This window comes from Rhinoraja longicauda, chromosome 14, assembly GCF_053455715.1.
Source record: "Rhinoraja longicauda isolate Sanriku21f chromosome 14, sRhiLon1.1, whole genome shotgun sequence".
Lineage (NCBI taxonomy): Eukaryota > Metazoa > Chordata > Chondrichthyes > Rajiformes > Arhynchobatidae > Rhinoraja > Rhinoraja longicauda.
The window spans coordinates 13,795,210-13,814,602 of record NC_135966.1 but is presented as its reverse complement, the minus strand read 5'-3'; the positions used below and the strand labels follow the sequence as shown (position 1 = coordinate 13,814,602).

Here is a 19,393-nt window from a genome sequence, read left to right as displayed (position 1 = left end):
CCCGCACATGAACACTATCCTACACACTAGGGACAATTTACATATTTACCAAGCCAATTAATCTACAAAACTATATGTCTTTGGAGTTTGGGAGAAAACCGGAGCACCCAGAGGAAACCCACACGGGTCACGGGGAGAACATACAATCTCTGAACAACACCCATAGTCAGAAACGAACCTGGGTCTCTGACGCTGTAATGCATCAAGCCACTGGGCCACCTTATGTTATTATAGTTAATTTTCCCAATTGTTAAATAATAAAGAAAGTTTGTGGTACTCTTTCGATTGGAACAAGATATGAAACTAGAATTTAAGTGGCACATCTAGATTTTGGGGTGGAAAATCAGCCAATGTTCCCACGTTTTGCAGTCCAGACCCACTGTGAAATTGAGAGCTTAAAAGATTGTTTGCTACATATTTGTGAATATTTTATTAAGTGAAGAAAGTACGGTATTAAGTGTATTTGGATTTTGCTCCAAATACATATATACAGTAAATATCTGCCAGACCTACTGAGTGTATCCGGCATTTTTTACATTTTATTCTTGTGTCTGGCATTTATAGTTATGTTATGCTCACATTTCACATGCCGTTTTTTAATTCTCTTGCAGAGTTATTGGAAAACAATGAATCAGCTTTTGCAAACCCTAAACCAAAAATTGGCAACTCTAAATAAAGGTGAAGAAAATACAGTCAAGGTTAATGCGAGCATGAATGATAAATTAGTTGTTATTAAAACAAAACCTCCATCGATTCAAAGAGATATATTAAGTATCTGCAATGACCCTTATACACTGGCACAACAGCTAACTCGTATTGAACTGGTAAGTAGGATAACTACTTTCATACAGCATTCTCTGCAAAATTATCCACCTAGATAATCCTTTATGTATTAGTTTAGTTTATTATTGTCATATGTATTGAAGTACAGGAGAAAGCATTATTGTTGCGCGCTATCTAGTCAGCGAAAAAACTATACGTGATTACATTCAAACCATCCATAGCATACAGATACATGATAAAGGGTATAATGTTTAGTGCAAGATAAAGTCCAATTAAAGAGGCTTGAAGGTTTCCAATGAAGTAAGTGCATGGTCAGGACTGCTTTCTACTTGGTAAGAGCACATTTCAATTGCCTGATTATTTTTTGAATGTACAAATTCAGCAAAAAAAATCAAGTGTAAGGGGTTTCAATAAATTAGCCACCCAAGCACAGTGAATGGCACTGAAGGGACATCCAAAGATCCAAAGGGACTCCAAAGACGTACAGGTATGTAGGTTAATTGGCTGGGTAAATGTAAAAATTGTCCCTAGTGGGTGTAGGATAGTGTTAATGTGCGGGGATCGCTGGGCGGCACGGACTTGGTGGGCCGAAAAGGCCTGTTTCCGGCTGTATATATATGATATGATATGATATGATAAGATGATAAATGCTTGGAGGCAAATATTTGCTGGTAAAAGGATGGGATTAAATTCAACATTTCGGACTGGGCAGTAGCAGGAGGTCAAAGCAGTTATATATTTCCAGACCTGGGCATGCAATATCTGCCTTACCAGATCCTTGGGCATTCCATCTTTTTTCTAAAAAAGTGGGTATAATGTAATGCAATATCTAGTCCAACAAGTTCACTAAACATTTTTGATGAGGCATTTGCCTATTAACATTCACAGATTTTTTGGGCCCAAATGTTGTGATAATAGTTTTTTAAATGTTCTATGCACCAAAGTGTTCTACGTGACTATGTTAACAAAAATAACCAAATAGGAATAAATTGTAATTTTTGTTTTTTTCTTGCCCATTGCTTCAAAGTGCTTGAGTTTTAAACAAGATACGCATTTAAAGGCCAGCTGGTTGGAGTTTAGTTTAGGGTGGCAAAGTTTGGGAATTTTGGATGAATCAAAAAGAAAATGGAAGCATGTTTAAGTTTTAGGAAACACAAAATTGGACAAGGTACTTCAGGAATATAATGGAAGCAGGAAAGATTTGAAACAAGAAATTAACAGGTCTAAAAGGCGTCATGAAATGTCCTTGGCACATAGAATTAAAGAGAACCCTGAGGTATTTAATATCGATATAATGAGCAAGACGGTGCAACTCGGCTGCGGGACTTTACATCGCCCGGTGCAGCTCGGCTGCGGGGCTTAACACCGCCCGGTGCAACTCGGCTGCGGGACTTAACACCGCCCGGTGCGGCTCGGCTGCGGGACTTTTCACCGCTGGTGCGGCTCGGCTGCGGGACTTAACACCGCCCGGTGCGGCTCGGCTGCGGGACTTTTCACCGCTGGTGCGGCTCGGCTGCGGGACTTAGCTGCGCAAGGCTTGGTCGCGGGCCTTTCATCGCCCGGTTCGGCCGCGAGACGTTTCAGCGCCCGGTGCGGGGACTGTGCGGGTCGGTCGGGGACGAGCTGTCTGTCCGTGGGCGTGGGGAAGAGAGGGGAAGTTTTGTTGCCTCCATCACAGTGAGGGGGTGTTTGGAGTCACTGTGATGGACGTTTGTGTTGGGGTTATGTGTCTTGTGTTCTTTTTTTTTTCTATGACTGCTATGTAGTTTCGTTCGGTACTTCGGTACCGAACGACAAATAAAGCTCTGTTATACCTGTTATTTAGGGACAGAGGAGGGAATTTATACTTGGTCAAAGGAAGTGGATAAGCCAAAAATTAGTAGTTTGCATCAATATTCATTAAGGGAAAGGATGAGTCTGAAGAAGGGTCTCGACCAGAAAAGTCACCCATTCCTTCTCTCCAGAGATGTTGCCTGTCTCGCTTTTGAGTTACTCCGGCTTTTTGTGCCTATTTTCGATGAGGATGATGATGAGATCAGGGAGGGATATGTTGCTATTAAGAAGGAACACCACTTCCTTCTGAATATCAATATTATAGTGGATATATCCCCAGGGCCTGAGGGATCTATCCCAGGATACTGAGGGAGGCAAGGAATGAGATTGCTGCAGCCTTGACATTGATCTTTGCAGTACTTATGTGGTAGACAAAAAGGTGCCAGCACACTTAGAATAAAAAATTAAGGTACATTTATCAACATTTAATTTCCATCTACATACACCCCCTCTTCTGTGGTGATTTTGTATCCAGTCAACTTCAAATTTAATAAACTAATATCTAAAAAGTATATTCAATTCTAAACATGTAAAAATCTAGTTTTTAACATGTGGCACACCATACCGTCACAAAAAACCACAGGATCTTTGAATCCACCTTAGCTATGAACAGGACTGCAGATGAATGGAAAATAGCCAATATTGTTCCTTTGTTTAGTGGGGAGGGGGGGGGGGGGGGGCAACAGAGATATTCCAGGAAGTTATAGGCCAGTGAGCCTTACATCGATGGCAGGGCTAGTCAGCATGGCTTTGTGTGGGGGATGGTCTGTCTCATAAACTGAAAAAGTTTTTTGTGATGATAACGAAGATGATTGATGCGGGTGAGGCAGTGAATGTTGTCTACATGGACTTTGATAAAGCATTTGACATGGTCCCTCATTGTAGGTTGACCCTGAAGCTTAAGTCCAAGGTGGGTTGGCAAGTTAGATACAAAATTAGTCATAGAACATGGAGGATAGTGGTGGAGGGGTATTTTTGTGACTGGAAGTCTGTCACCAGTGGTGCAAGGGTCAATCCTTGGGCCTCCACTGTTTGATATATATTGTAATGATTTGGATGGAAATGTCACATACTAGACCGGGTGGGTTTATTGTAAGATGGGGGGGGTTGAAGTTTAAAGGAGATGTGCAAGGCAAGTTTTTGTTCAGTGGCAAGTGGTAGATGCCAGGGAGGTTCAGCTAGGGCAGGTGATAAAAGCATGAAGGATAGCAATATTTAAAAGGCATTTAGACAAACACATGAACAGGCAGGGAACAGAATAATACGGACCAAATTGACAAACCTGAGTTATTTTTAAAAATATGGTCTCCATTTATTGAATTTTTAGAAAAGTAAATGGGTTTGGCACAGGACTAAAATAAAAAAAATTAAATTAAAAGTTGAAACTTGAGTTGGGGGTTGGATGTACAGCTGTGGTTTTTGTCTCCCGGATCTACTCCCGTTAATTTTTATTGTTAGATCCTTTTTTTTTTAACCCTCTTACTCTCTCTCCCCAAGTTTATAGTTTTATATTTTTATTTTTACTTTCTCTCTTCAAAAATTTAAAAATTGAAGCTATGTAAGAACTTTGTAACAAATGTGTTTTTTCTTATTTCTATTTGTACATATGCTTTTCAAAAATAAAATATAAAAAAAAAAAAAAGAATAATACGGACCAGATGCAGGCAGATAGGATTAGTAACGTTCACATCATGGTCAGCACAGTCATTGTGGCTGAAGGACCTGTTCCTGTGCTATGCTGTACTATGTGTAAGAAAGAACTGCAGATGCTGGTTTAAATCTAAAGTAGACACAAAATGCTGGAGTAAGTTCTCCAGCATCTTGTGCTGCACTATGTTCTATCACCTGTGATGGTTTCTGGAATATGGGCATGCGTGAGATTTCTGTTCTGTTTCTTGCTCTTCAAATGGTAGTTGGCAACACAATCTTGTACCTTTTCTTCCAAATCACACTAATTTTAGATTTTTCATCATGCACATTTGATTATTTCTGTAAAAAATGAACCATGTGAAAGTCGCCATAAAAGCTCTTTAACACAAGATGTATCAAAAAGGCAGTGATGGGCATGACACAAATGTACTTTTTTGAGGCCCTGCTTCTGCCAAATTTAATTTGCTTGAGGTCCAGGGTGGATAAGCAATAGAATAATGCCTACAGACTCAACACTGTCATTAAACAATCTTTTGGTGTGTCGATCAAAAAGGGGACTGAAAGCTGAAGTCAAAAGCCTTGGCGTTGGGGAATATCAGCGTCTTGATCATGGTAGAAATGGAGGATGCAAGGGGAGAGTGTTTGGGTTACAATCAAGTTGGGGGGCTGTTCATGGGTCATGAAGGAGAGCTGCCACAAGAGAGTAAATCTGTCAGAACCAGCACAAGACTGAATGGCCAGATTCACTCTGGCAAGCTTCACGTTCAGTCATCTGCACAAGGACACTCTGTTAAAGGTACAATGAAAATCTTGCTTGGACCTGCAAGACACAGGTACATAAACACAGACGACACACAAAAACATGTACTATATTGTCCATAAATTATGCAGAAGTTCTGCAAGACAGTGAAAAGTAAAATACTCTGCAGAAAAGCAAGACATTAGTGCAAAACACAATCAGAAAACAAGATCATGATAATGTAAGAGCAAAAGGTTTATGTTTTGTGAAGGCGTGTGTATGTATGAGCAATTGATTTTCCAGAGAAATTCAGTTATGCAATGCACACAAATGTGACATGCCACAATGGAATTTTTAGCTATTTGAAGAGCACTGACAGGACAAACAAATTAGCAACTGTTTCAACAAGATATCTGTGCAACAGCCCTCTGCATTAATAATATTTGATCATTAATTTAAAAAATAACCTTGATATGTCATGACCAGAAATGAAGCATCTCACAGACTACAAATCTATCAGTTTTAATGTTGCATTTTTAGGTTTCTGAACTTGTAAACAGCAGCCAGTTGGCATATTAGAAATAAAATGGAATTCTCTTGAAAGTGAGATTGCTTTTTTTAAACCATAAGTTGCTTTCAAATGCCATAAAAGATTTATATCAATTTCTAATGTTAGTATATTAATATTTCATTTTCTTAAGGAACGATTAAGTCTTATTGGGCCTGAAGAGTTTGTGCAAGCATTTGTACATAAAGATGCTTTAGAAGACACAAAGGTACAGATATCTTGAATACAAAATATTTTCTGAGTATTTGTCTTATTTATTATTTATAATTTACATACAAAACCCATCAAGGCAGAGTGCATGACTGTGATGTTCAAGGGCAAAATGTATTCAAGAGATAGTTAGATATAGCTCTTAGGGCTATCAGAATCAAGGGATATGGGGAGAAAGCAGGAAAAGGGTACAGATTTTGGATGATCAGCCATGATCATATTGAATGGCGGTGCTGGCTTGAAGGTCCGAATGGCCTACTCCTGCACCTATTTTCTATGTTTCTATATTTATAAAATGCAACCATCAGAATTCAGCACAAGATAATTTACTATTATGTTAGAATTCAAGTGTTAGTATTCTGCCATCTAGTGGGCAATTTGAGAAGTGACAAACCATCAATGGCAGAAGAAGATAGAATAATGCACATTACTTTAGTTTTGTTTTAATTTTGGATTTATATTCTGATCACCATACAGTCATAGCCAAACTCGGATTGCTTTGTGCAATCTGTGTTCTTTAAATGTGACAAAATTATCCATGAGTGTAGGCTAGACACGGTAAGAATGTAGAATTCCTTGTAGAATTTTCTTTCTTTCCTTGTAGAATTGCTCAAAAAGCACACCATGCCTTATTAAAATTAACTGGAAAAAAATTAATCAATGCAAGATGGATGAAATGTGAATGAATTTTCGATCATACAAGATTTTCCCCAGAAGGCAAAAAAAAAGTTCTATTGGCAATGTGGGAATTTTACCTTGGTTTAGTAATAACATTCATTATTGTCCTAATTTCCATTGATGTAATAATGCTAGTTTTATGATGTTAATTTATGCAGTATTTTCCCAGGCATGTATCCACTATATGATAGATTGCATTCTGCTTTATTCCTGCACTGAGTTGTCAGTCTCATGGAGTGGATGTATTTGAGTGGGAAAAAGATAATTTCTTTAAATAATATTGGCCTGGATTTTGCATTAAGAATCACCATGAGGTTTAAATCACTCATTATTTTGAAGTAAATTGCACAGTTACATACAGAAATCTGGAAGAGAATCAAGAGTCAAGTTCTAAGATATATGATGCATTAAAACTGCCCACGTTGAAAGAACATAATGGCAACAAGGACATCATGTTAGCGCAGCACCAGAGACCCGGTTCAATCCAGACTATGGGTGCTGTCTGTACGGAGCTTGTACCTTCTCCCCGTGACCGTGTGGGTTTTCTCTGTGTGCTTCGGTTTCCTCCCACGCTCTAAGGACGTACAGGTTTGGAGGTTAATTGGCTTTGGTAAATTGTCCCTAGTGTGTAGCATAGAACTAGTGTACGGGGATCGCTGGGCGGTGTGGACTCGGTGGGCCGAAGGGCCTGTTTCACGCTGTATTTCTAAACTAAATTAAATTAAACAAAACATTATGGTACTTGCTCACTTGTTCCCCAGTGGGAGGTTTGAAAGGATTGAAGTTGTTACAATGAGACATGAGTGAATTTCTATCATTGCTGCTAAACAATTCCTGGGGTGAAACACAAAGCCTCATTCAAAATACAATTAATGTTGACATTTTTCCAAAATATCATTAATTTATTTATTTATCTGTCCTTTCCAACTTTCATTACATATCGAGTGTATGATTTAGGTCTTATTTATAATTCCTCTTTGTACTTCCCAATTAAGCCTTTGTCTTAGTAATGAGACTTCCATTTGTTTGAGGTGCTCTTCACAGACCACTGTGCAGGACAGTGTTTTGATAAGTTGTTCAATTACTCAGAAGCCTGTAAAAAGTTGGGAAACTGCATGGCAAATTGCACGTTAGATTAATTGTTCTTACTGCAAAACCCAGGCCGTTCAGTTTATTGGCTTTGTTAGTTCACAATGCACATTGAACCTTTACTCTTTATCTTTAGTCTTGCTTCAGTGAGCAAAAGAAAACAGAAAATCTTGAAGTTTATGTTAAATGGTTCAACAGACTCTGCTATTTGGTGGCTACTGAAATATGCATGGTATGCACAATTTATTTTTACAATATATTGCCCACAGATTTTTTTTGTTAAAACTTGGCTTAGAATTCCTGAAAACATAAAATTAAATGTTGCACAACACTATCATAAGCACTAAATATTTTAAATTTCAGCCTGCTAAGAAGAAACACAGAGCACAAGTAATAGAATTTTTTATCGATGTTGCTCGAGAGTGCTTCAATATTGGCAACTTCAATTCCTTGATGGCAATTATATGTAAGTATATAACCATTATTTTGTAAAGGAATGAAACAGAATTTCTGGGGGTTGTCAGAAGGTGAGGCAGCCACTGTGGAGACAGAACCTGAAGTTAACATTTCAGGTCAATAACCCTTCGTCAGAACTGGAAAGGGGAGGAAACTAGTATGTTCCTTGGGTATGCAAGCAAAGAATTTCACTGTGCCTTGTCACATGTGACAATAAAGTATCCCATCCATTCCATGTTTTGCAAGGACGGGGCGATTTGGGGAGAATGTTTACAACAGGGTCGAAACCAAGGTTGTCTAGGTAACACAATTGCTTTCAGTTTGATTAGGTTGGTCATTGCTGATCTGTCTAGAGGAGTGTAAATCAAAAAGGATGCATGAGGGCAGTAGAGAGAAAATGAAAAACCGCACTGAACCTATGAGACAACAGTCTCTAGAAATCTGAAATGTCACCGGTTGATCACCTTGTGGGATATCTGGCCAGTTCTGACACAAACAGAAAAGTCCGGTTTTCTGAAATAGTTGAATGCAATATTAAGTCTTGAAGGTTGCAACATACATAGATGGAAGATAAGATGCTATTCTTTGAACTTAAATTGGACTTTGTGGTATACAGTAAAAGATCAAAGAGAGAGTTCAGAGTGGATGGAAAATTAAAGTGCAGATTAATGGAAGGTCAGGTTTATGTTTATTATTGTATTGGATTGTTTATTATTATTATACTGAGGTATAGTGAAAAGCTTTGTTTTGCTGCCCACAATACAATCAGTTCAGATAATACTGAACAAAAATACAATCAAGTCAACTCAAGTATAATAGGTAGAGAAAAGGGGAAGATACAGAGTGTAGAATATAGTCCACAGCATTGTGGCACAACAATTCCATAGACAAAGTACAAAATCCGCAATGAGCTAGAGATGGAAGGACCATCGAGAAGCCTGATAGCGGAGAGGAAGAAACTGTTCCTGAGTCTTAAAGTGCGTGCTCTCTGATCAGGGATGCATGAAGGTATCCTGCGAAACAGTCACTGAGTAAAAATGTTAAATAATGATTATTATGCACTGGTATCACGGGAAATAAATGCTATGATTCCAAAATGTGATCAGATTTGGTTCCCTTCCCTTCTGCAGCTGGTATGAACATGAGCCCTGTTTCACGGTTAAAGAAGACATGGGGCAAAGTTAAAACAGCTAAATTCTTCATTCTTGAGGTCAGTATAGTTTGACAGTAAATTTAGATTCGAATATGGTTAGCCCTTACGTTAATTTTGATCATTCTAATATTGTGGCCTTTTCTGAATTTAACATGCAGCATCAAATGGATCCTACGGGCAACTTCTACAACTATAGGACAGCACTTCGTGGGGCAGCTCATAGGTCAATGACCGCACACAGTAACCAGGAAAAGGTAAGACTAGTAAGATACACGACAGTCAAAGGGCTGCTGCACAGCAGGAAAAAAATATATATTAATTTCTCCTTTTTCCTTGTCACTCTCCGTTTGATTTGTTCATCTCCATGTACTCCTCCAAGTAAAAGGTGAAGTGAACTTATTGCAACTGATCCCACAACAAAGGAAAATGTTAGCTGCTTCCATCTTTGGACTTTAGAGATACGGTGTGAAAACAGGTCTTTTGGCCCACCAAGTCTGCGCCGTTCAGTGATCACCCTGTTCACTAACACTATCCAACACACTGGGGTCTATTTACAATTTTACCAAAGCCAATTAACCTGTACGTCTTTGGAGTGTGGGAAGAAATCGGAGCACCAGGAGAAAACCCATGCGGTGACAGGGAGAATGTACAAGTTCCATACAGACAGCACCCAAAGTCAGGATTGACTTCGGGTTGCTGGTCCTATAAGACAGCAGCTTTACCGCCATGCCGCCGTGCCTCCATCTGTAAGGAATGTTTGTGAAATGGCGAAGCTATCGCTGAATGGGTCAATCAGGTTATTTTAAATTGCATAAATCCAATTTTAATTTAGGATTCAGATATTCATCTTTGACTATAACTAAATTCAGAATATTTTGTTCTTTATTGTCTACTGCCGGACCCTGACGTGAGAGGACGCTGGCGCTATTTGTTCGCCGCTTCTTCGTCAGGACAGTTCGTTTGTTTGTTTTTATGTCTTGACTGTATTGTAAAGCGTCTTTGAGCATTTGGAAAATAAAAAATAAATGTTTATTATTATTATTATTATTTTTACGTTTTCAAAGCAATGTTGTTGAGAATTTAATTCCAAACATGAAAACATATACACTGAGCAAACAAGGGCAACAATAGACTGATTTGTGCTGCTATGAGCAGATAATTCTAATGAATGCAGGTTATATCAATAACAGGATATGGACTTTGGGTTTGTCCCTGCAAGCTGGTGGACCAAGTTGTGTTGGATATAAAAGCACAATTTTTGAATGTGTTTTAAATGTTTCGTCTGGTGGTTCTACTGATATCCATATTTTACATTTATTACATTAAAGAAAAAGAAAAGCCTCGATGGTGGATGCGGAGAGGATGTTTCTAGTAGTGGGAAAGTCTAGAACCAGAGGGCACAGCCTCAGAATAAAGGGATATACAGTAGAAAGATGGGGAGGAATTTCTTTAGCCAGAGGGTGGTGAATCTGTGGAATTCATTGCCACAGAAGGCGGTGGAGGCCAAGTCATTGGGTATTTTTAAAGCGGAGAATGACAGGTTCTTGATTAGTAAGGGTGTCAAAGGTTACAGGGAGAAGGCAGGAGAATGGGGGTTGAGAGGGAAAAATAGATCAGCCATGATCGATTGGCGGAGCAGACTCTGATGGGCCAAATGGATACATTCTGCTCTTATGTCTTATGATTTTATGGTCCAGAAACAATACAATATTAATACTTAATGTAGGATATATGGCATTGAACCAGGTCAGTAGCCCAACTAGTCCATGCCAGAATGTCTGCTCCATCTGTGCCTTCTCCCATATTTCCTCAGCTACATCTGTCAGTGCAGCCTCGGCTTCTTCATATCCTTGCCATCAACCTCCCCTTAAATGTTTTCACATTATTCACTTCAATCATATTCTGCTGTAGCAAGCTCCATATTCCCAACACTCACTGGGTAAAGAAGTTTCTTATGAATTCTCCACTGTATGGCTTGGTAATTAGCTTAGTAACAAACATTTTTCAATTTTGAAGACCTCAATTAGATCATACCTGAGCTATCTCTCCTCCCGAAAAAGTGTCTAGTCTACACACCCTGTACTAATGTATACCATTAGTTCTGTCATCATCTTTGTAAATTTTCCCTGCATCCCTTCCTGTACCTCTACATAGTTCGAATAATATGGCAACCACAATTGTATGCAGTTCTCTCAGTTGTATCCAAAATTTAATACAGATTTAGCATGCAAACCTTGTTTGGTTTTCTATTTCTTTTGTAATATAGCCATTCTAACCAATGATGCCTTTTAATACTTGTACCTCAAGATCATCTATTTCTTTGATCCCACCCAGACTTGCACCTTCCAAATAATTAGTGGCTTCATTATTCTTCCTACCAAATTGTACTACCATGTGTTCTTAACTTTATTTGCCATTTTGCATGTTTATTGATGTGATCCTATAATTTATCGCAGTCCTGCTTAGTTTGACTACCCACACAAATTAATTGCCACCTACAAATTTAGAAATAGTGTTTTTGATTCCAGGGTCAAAATAGTTCATGTAAATTATGAACAGCAGTTGTCTTGAATGAAAAATTGATTGTAATCATCCTTAATTGTGAATCCATAATTCAGAATAAATCTCTAATGCTTTTAACACCAGCTTGCCTGCACTACTAGGGAGCAAACTGATGAAGATGCTTGTAGATGCTCTATTGGTTTCCTGGATCACCAACTACCTGAATGGACGACCACAATATGTCAGGCTATAGAACTGTGTCTCAGACATGGTAGTGAGCAACACATGGGCCTCACCCCCTCCATGACACATTGGTCAACCTGAGGAGTACCTTCAGCAACAGACTGGTTCCACCAAGATGCAGGACAGAACACCACAGGAGATCCTTCTTCCTTGTGGCTGTCAAACTTTACAACTCCTCCCCAATCTTTGCATATCCCCCAACCCTTTCCACTCGACACTTTAATTTCATGTTTCATGTATTTTGTGTTTTTATGACTTGTATGTTGGCAGACCAATTTCCCTCCTGGGATAAATAAAGTTCTATTGTATCATATCGTAAATAGCTCCATTTTTAATGTGAAAAATCGTAAATGGAAAATCATGTGTGAATTTTTATCTTCCAGATTGTTATTCCATTTTTCAGCCTGCTGATCAAAGACATTTACTTCTTAAATGAGGGCTGTGCAAACCGTCTTCCCAATGGACATGTCAATTTTGAGGTACGTTATCAGCAGTTCTGCTATGCTGACAAACATTCTGTTTTTACCATGAGTGATGGTTGTACCAAAAGCAATAAGGTTGCTCATATTTGTTTTTTGCATTTGCAAATATTAGGCATTATGTACAAAAATGGGTAAATTGGAAGTCAGATGCTTGAATGCAGTTATTTTTCAAGTGACTATCTCACAAAGCCTGAGGCTTTCTAGCTGTCTACTCTGTACAGTGTCATACAGCACAGTTTGCAGGCACATTAGCAAGGAATGCAAACTCTGATTAATATATATGTCCCAGATGATGTTATAACATGATATTATTCCTCCCAGCCATCCACCCATTCTCCATCACCATCCCACAGTGGGCAAGGTGTGTTAAAACATCTACTGAACATTGGCATTATGGTCAAGCACCTTCACTTGTACCAGAAGTAATTGTTTATCCTTGTATCGATACCCATTGAAGGAACTACTGCCGACATTTCTCGCAACCACAAAACAATTCCTAAAGAGAACCAACCGTGCTGCTTCCTGATGATCACTGCTACGCGTGTGCCTGGGAAATGAACAGAATTTCACAAAACAACAGGATATATAGTCCTGCCATTGGAAAGAGTTAACTAGGAGAGTGGGAAGCCGTGGAATATCAGAAAATAACTCTGCTGTGTAGGTTCCTTTCGTGCATTCACAGCATTTGGTGTAGAGCCACATGGATAGAAACCTCTCAGTAAGTTCACCACAAACAGCTTGAGATCAAATTTGTGGTTGGGCAAAGAAATTACGTTGAAATAAATAATGAACATTATATCAATAGTATATTTTTGTAAACTTCACTAAATCTTAAATATATATATTTTTAAACTGGTGATAAACATTGATTCAGCCATTGGTGTAAAATTAGAGAAATCTTTTGAACAACTACATTTAGAACAAAAGAAATGTTAGCATGTTTTATTCCATGCAAATACAGTTAGTGTTCTGATGTTTAAAGCCACTGGTTAAACTATTTTAAGATCAGTTTCCATTATTTCCAAATTGCAGAAATTTAGGAAGGCAGATTATTATCTGAATGGTGTCAAGTTAGGTAAAGGGGAAATACAACGAGATCTGGACGTCCTAGTTCATCAGTCACTGAAAGTAAGCATGCAGGTACGGCAGGCAGTGAAGAAAGTCAATGGAATGTTGGCCTTCATAACAAAAGGAATTGAGTATAGGAGCAAAGAGGTCCTTCTGCAGTTGTATAGGGCCCTGGTGAAATCACACCTGGAGTATTGTGTGCAGTTTTGGTCTCCAAATTTGAGGAAGGACATTCTTACTATTGAGGGAGTGCAGTGTAGGTTCACGAGGTTAATTCCCAGAATGGCGGGACTGTCGTATGTTGAAAGACTGGAGCGACTGGGCTTGTGTACTCTGGAATTTAGAAGGATGAGAGGGGATCTTATTGAAACATATAAGATTATTAAGGGATTGGACACGCTAGAGGCAGGAAACATGTTCCCGATGTTGGTGGACAGTTTAAGAATAAGGGGTATGCCATTTAGAACGGAGATGAGGGAAAAACATTTTCACTCAGAGAGTTGTGAAGCTGTGGAATTCTCTGCCTCAGAAGGCAGTGGAGGCCAATTCCCTGGATGTTTTCAAAAGAGAGTTCTTAATGATAGCGGAGTCAAGGGATATGGGGAGAAGGCAGGAATGGGGTACTGATGTGGATGATCAGCCATGATCACGGTGAATGGCGATGCTGGCTTGAAGGGCCGAATGGCCTACTCCTGCACCTATTGTCTATTGTTATGTTTTGAGGATGAGTATAATAAACTTCTTTTATAGAAATTTTTAGAATTGGCCAAACAAGTAGGAGAATTTATGATGTGGAAGCAGGTGACATGTCCGTTTGAAGACGATCAAAATATCATCCATTATCTTCACACTGCTCCTGTCTTCTCTGAAGATGGTAAGTTGTTGTCTCATTGATGTCATAGTGTGTCATTTTTCACGCTATATTGTTAAAATTTTATTTTCTAGTTAATTATTAGCTCATTTACTACTCTGCAGCAAGATGACACAAGCTTTAGTACTCTCTGGGGCAATAGAAGGATGTTCCTGAATAACCTGATGGAGGAAGCAGTGTATTGTTGCTCATGCATTGATCAGCTAAAGCTCTAGGTTGCACTGCAGCACTATAGGGACTTTATAACCTTGTGTTACAGGCAACTGAAAGCATTCCCCCTCATCCTTAACTATCTCCACCCAAAATAATGGATTTGTGTTCTGGACAACGAGAGCAGCGAGCAAACACCACATATTGTCAATGCTTGGTTCCTGAAAGGAAATACCGACAATGAAATTGTGCAATACAGATAACTAAATTTGCGAAGTAAATTTAGTTATCAAATTACATTTGAAATCGTAGTTCAATTTTATTGTGGCCCTTACAGTTGGCTGAGGTATGATGTTTTATAGTTTAGGCTGGATTTTAAACTGCAGAGGAAAGTATAACAAAATCACCCCTCGCATGGTTTCAGTGTTGAGCTGAAATTTGAAGTTAATTCGATTTAAAAAATATATATTTCCATCTATTCTTAACAATCTAAGTTTGATTCAATACTATTACTCATAACCATCCCAACTTTTAGTTTCAATACCCAACAAGATTAGGATTATAATAAATGTAATAATAAATGTGGCTGTGTTTATTTTAAGTGGTTTTACACCATGGGAATAGTAAATTAAGCTACTTTTCAAAGCTTTAAAAGAAATGAAATAACAGGACTTGCATTCTGTTCCTATTCTAAGGTTTATATTTAGCATCATATGAAAGTGAAAGTCCAGAAAATCAAGTTGAAAAGGAAAGATGGAAAGCTTTAAGGTAAAGAATATTTCTATTGTTTGTATATTTCAAAAGCTGTCAGATGTATAGACTTTAATACATTTGCTTGAAATGTTATTACACTTTTTCCAACAGAAGACAAAAATAATTTTGCAAACATTTTGCAAGTTGCATAAATCAGATCTCACAGCATAGAAACAGGCCATTCTGATGTTTATACTCCTCAACATGACCTCCAACTCATAGCACAAGAACAGATCCATGAGCCCACAATGTCTATGCTGAACATGATGCCAAGCCAATCTCTTACCTACTGTACATGTGCATAATCCATATCGCTCCATTCCCTGCATATCCATATGCCTATCCAAAAGTCTCTTAATTGCGAATGTGCTCCCCATTATTGTTCTATGATACGATACGATATGATAGAACTTTATTTCTCCTAGGAGGGAAATTAATCTGCCAACAGTCATAAAACACACGAAACATGAAATTAAAGTGACGAGTGGAAAGGATTTGGGATGTGCAAAGATTTGGGGAGGGTGGGGTGGGGGGGTCAGTCTACCCCACGACAAAAGGGGGAGAAGTTGTACAGTTTGATAGCCACAGAGAAAAAGGATCTTGTGTACTTTTCTGGGCTGCATCTTGTTCTCTGACTAAATAAAGCTTTTTCCTAACTTTTCTATATTTATCGGTGACTTTTTAGTTATCATTCCTTGCAGTTGGTACAAAGTATTATTTCACATATGCTGATTTACTTTTGTGGACACAGTAGAATAAAATTGCATCAAAGGAAGGGACCAGTTCAGTAAGTGCGAAGTTTGACAACTCTGGAGTTACGGAAAAAACCCTATAATCCGCTATCCTGCTCAGAAATCCCCAACGGTTCAACATTTGGCTCAATGGCGTCCTGTTCCCCATGCTCCTTTTTGGATGCTGATGAATTTGTCTCCTGTGCTTCCTTTAAACTTATCTGGTTTACTAGAAAATTTATTATAACACAGTGTAACATCTTAAGAAAAAGTGAATTAAAGTTGCATTGGTGTATTAATAGAATAATAGCCAATAGTCCACAAAATCTAAGTCTAGCACCAAAATCCCGAAAGTGTTAAAATATTTTAGTCCAGCAGTAGTTCAGTGTATACTCTACACCAACGTAACAAAAATATCTGTTCTTACCATAGACTGGATTATGGATTTGTCTAGTAAGTATAATTATGATTTGAAATTATTGAATTTACAAATGAATTATAAGTATTTGAATATTCTGTTTCTCAGTAACATTGTTTCAATTCTATGGCAACAAGCAATCCGAATTGTTTCAATAAATACTGTAAGGTGAACATAATTAAGATAGAGAGGGTGCAGAAAAAATTCAAGAGGATGTTGCCAGAACTGGAGGAGAAACTAGATAGGCTGGGACAGCTCTCTTTGGAACAAGGGAGGCTGAGGAGTGATCTTACAGAGGTTTATAAAATCATGAAGGGCATAGATAAGGTGGATGGTCACAGTCTTTTTCCCAATCTAGGGGAGTCTAAAACTAAAGGGCACTGATTCAAGGTAAGAGGAGAAATATAACAATGGCACCTGAGGAGCAAGTTTTTCACAGAGAAGTGTGGTGGGAATATGGAACAAGCTGCCTGAGGAAGTGGTAGAGGTGGGTACAATTATAATGTTTAAAAGACAGTTGGACAGGTTCCTGGAAAGGAAAGGTTCAGATGGATAAGGGCCAAATGACCCGGGTTCAATCCTGACCTCGGGTCGTGTCTTTGTCGAGTTAACACTGTGACTGTGTGGGTTTACTCCGGATGCTCCGATTCCCTCCCACATCCCAGAGACCTGCGGGTTTGTAAGTTAATTGTCTTCTGTAAATTGCCCCCAATGTGCCAGGAGTGGATGCAAAAGTGGGATAATATAGAACTAGTATGAATGGATGTTCAATGGTTGGCATGGACTCGGTGAATGAAGGATCTGTTTCCGTGCTGTATCTCTAAATAAATTAAACTAAATGCGGTCAAATGGGATTAGCTCAGGAAGGTTGACAGAGATTAGATGGGCCGAAGGGCCTTTTGCTATGCTGTTTGACGCTATGACAATGTTTGTTTGTCTCATTTTTCTCTTTCAGATCATCCCTCTTGGGAAAAACATGATTGGATGGAAGAAGAAAGACTCAATGCTTCCGGTAGTTTAGCTTGCACTATTGACTTTGTGGACCAGCAAAGACCTGCGTTTTCTTATGAACTTTGATGAGCAGGATTCATCAATTAAAGTTAAACTGACACAGTGAGAAAAATTATTCCTTCCCCCATTGCAATTCTTTGAACAAAAGCAGTATTTAAGTTGTGCAGGTGCTATGAAGGGAAAACTGAATAATATTGAAATTACAGAAGACACTGAAAACATAAATCATTTTGTCTCAATAAACTACTGTGTCAGGAAATATATATTTTTTAATAATGTGGGCACTGGATTGCTCATGTTTTAAACTCTATGTGAATTGGGTTTGAATATATGAGCTGTGTTCAAGAAGCAGTGGATTCACTATGCCCTTTATCTCAACTGGAACGGAACACTTCCATCTGAGGGAAGACTCGACTACACTGATATTCAGTTGTGTACAGTACTTGGTAACTCTACAGTGTTGGCATGTTTTACTCAGTGCGTACCAAACCTGGTCACATGCATGCATTTAAAATGTCTCATTATAGTTTGAATTATTGTCATTTTTAAACTTGCTATAAATCAATAAAGGCATACATAATGTATATATAAATCTCATCAAGCACTGTGCTGTTTCAGTTGTGAGAAAAACTTTGGATTCTAAAATATAATTTCAGTTAAGCCAAATGCACATTGCAATCACTGTTTAATATAACATTTGAAGCTGAAATATATAATAGGTAATGGAGACTTAAACTGACTCCAATTACATAACGTCTGTAAAATCGCCATAAACATATTATAATTTATTGGACTTAAATGGGACGGAAGCTTGCTGTTTCCAACAATGTGGTGATATTTTTATAAAATTATGATTTCACATACAATAAAATTCTGCTTAGCGCTGTTGACAGTCAACTGAACAAACACATAAGGAATATTACAAAAACTAAGTCTGCTGTGTATGATTATTCCACAGTAATAATTAAATACCTGGGAATCAAAGACATTCAAATACACATTATAGTTTAAATGTATAAAAATGGCATCTGATCAAAGTAACTTAAATAGAAAGTTTTTTTGTACATTAATGTAAATGGAATCATAATATTGTCATACAGATTACTGAAATGTACATACATGTTCTGATCTTCTTTGCCTTGCATCTAATCGCAAGTAATTGTTTAACAAACAGTTTCTTTAATAAATTGTTTGTCAATTACTTTATCCTTTAAATAATTAAACTAGAATTACCAAGATCACCCAAATCAATGCAGCTCATATCTACCACCTTCGGACGAGTGGTAAATGTGGCCAAAGTTCTGGCTATTATTGAACACATAGTATCATGTCTGTAACTGAATCTTAATGTGCACAGTTCTCCATTTTGTGCTGGGTCATGCTTGCCATTCTGATATTTCATTACCATATTTCACTTGAAAGTCTGTTGTCAAATACTTCCAGTAAATAGCATAGAATAGCATGCTTCCTTCCATGGTTTTGTATTCTTTATTTGGTTTAAAAAAATAAAGTTGCAGCGGTGGTAATTGAAATGTATTTGTTTTATACTGCTTTATGAGATTAATAATCGAAATATTGTTTATAATCGGGCTAAATTATCTGTGCATAGAATTTATATATATGTAATTTATACTGTGTTCTAACAGTTTGGCTGAATGGTTATCAATTTCTAATTTTTGTACCCATGTGAATGTTTTAAATTCTTCTAATAAATGAAGTGGCCATTATAATCATGAAACAGTGTGAAACATGTTGTTGCATCCTGCCTATTTTTCATTATGAGGAGCAGATCACTTGGTCGTTAGCCAGCACCACCATTCAAGAAGGCCCTGGCTGATTTGACTGCAAGCTCAACTCCACATTTCCATCCAGAGTAATTCTTCATCCCATTTCTTAGTCAGAATTTACATAGAACAGTACAGCAGAAGAACTGGCCCTTCTGCCCTCAATGTCTGTGCCGAACAAGATCATCTCTTATCTGCCTGCACATAATCTGTATCCCCCC

General features: G+C 38.1%; 1 protein-coding gene across 8 annotated transcripts in view; it reads left to right on the top strand.

The window, feature by feature from the left end:
• The window catches only part of LOC144600076 (ras-GEF domain-containing family member 1C-like), a 161,603-nt gene extending 142,497 nt beyond the window's left edge, over positions 1-19,106 (top strand). For all 8 annotated transcript variants that reach the window (XM_078411450.1, XM_078411451.1, XM_078411457.1 and 5 more), the window contains 10 exons: positions 612-824; positions 5,707-5,781; positions 7,687-7,782; positions 7,914-8,016; positions 9,137-9,216; positions 9,318-9,413; positions 12,288-12,383; positions 14,205-14,328; positions 15,171-15,243; positions 17,333-19,106. In XM_078411450.1, coding sequence (XP_078267576.1) covers positions 612-824; positions 5,707-5,781; positions 7,687-7,782; positions 7,914-8,016; positions 9,137-9,216; positions 9,318-9,413; positions 12,288-12,383; positions 14,205-14,328; positions 15,171-15,243; positions 17,333-17,357 — 981 coding nt within the window. In that variant the 3' untranslated portion in view covers positions 17,358-19,106. The remainder of the gene's footprint in view (positions 1-611; positions 825-5,706; positions 5,782-7,686; positions 7,783-7,913; positions 8,017-9,136; positions 9,217-9,317; positions 9,414-12,287; positions 12,384-14,204; positions 14,329-15,170; positions 15,244-17,332) is intronic.
• Positions 19,107-19,393: the final 287 nt, after the last annotated feature.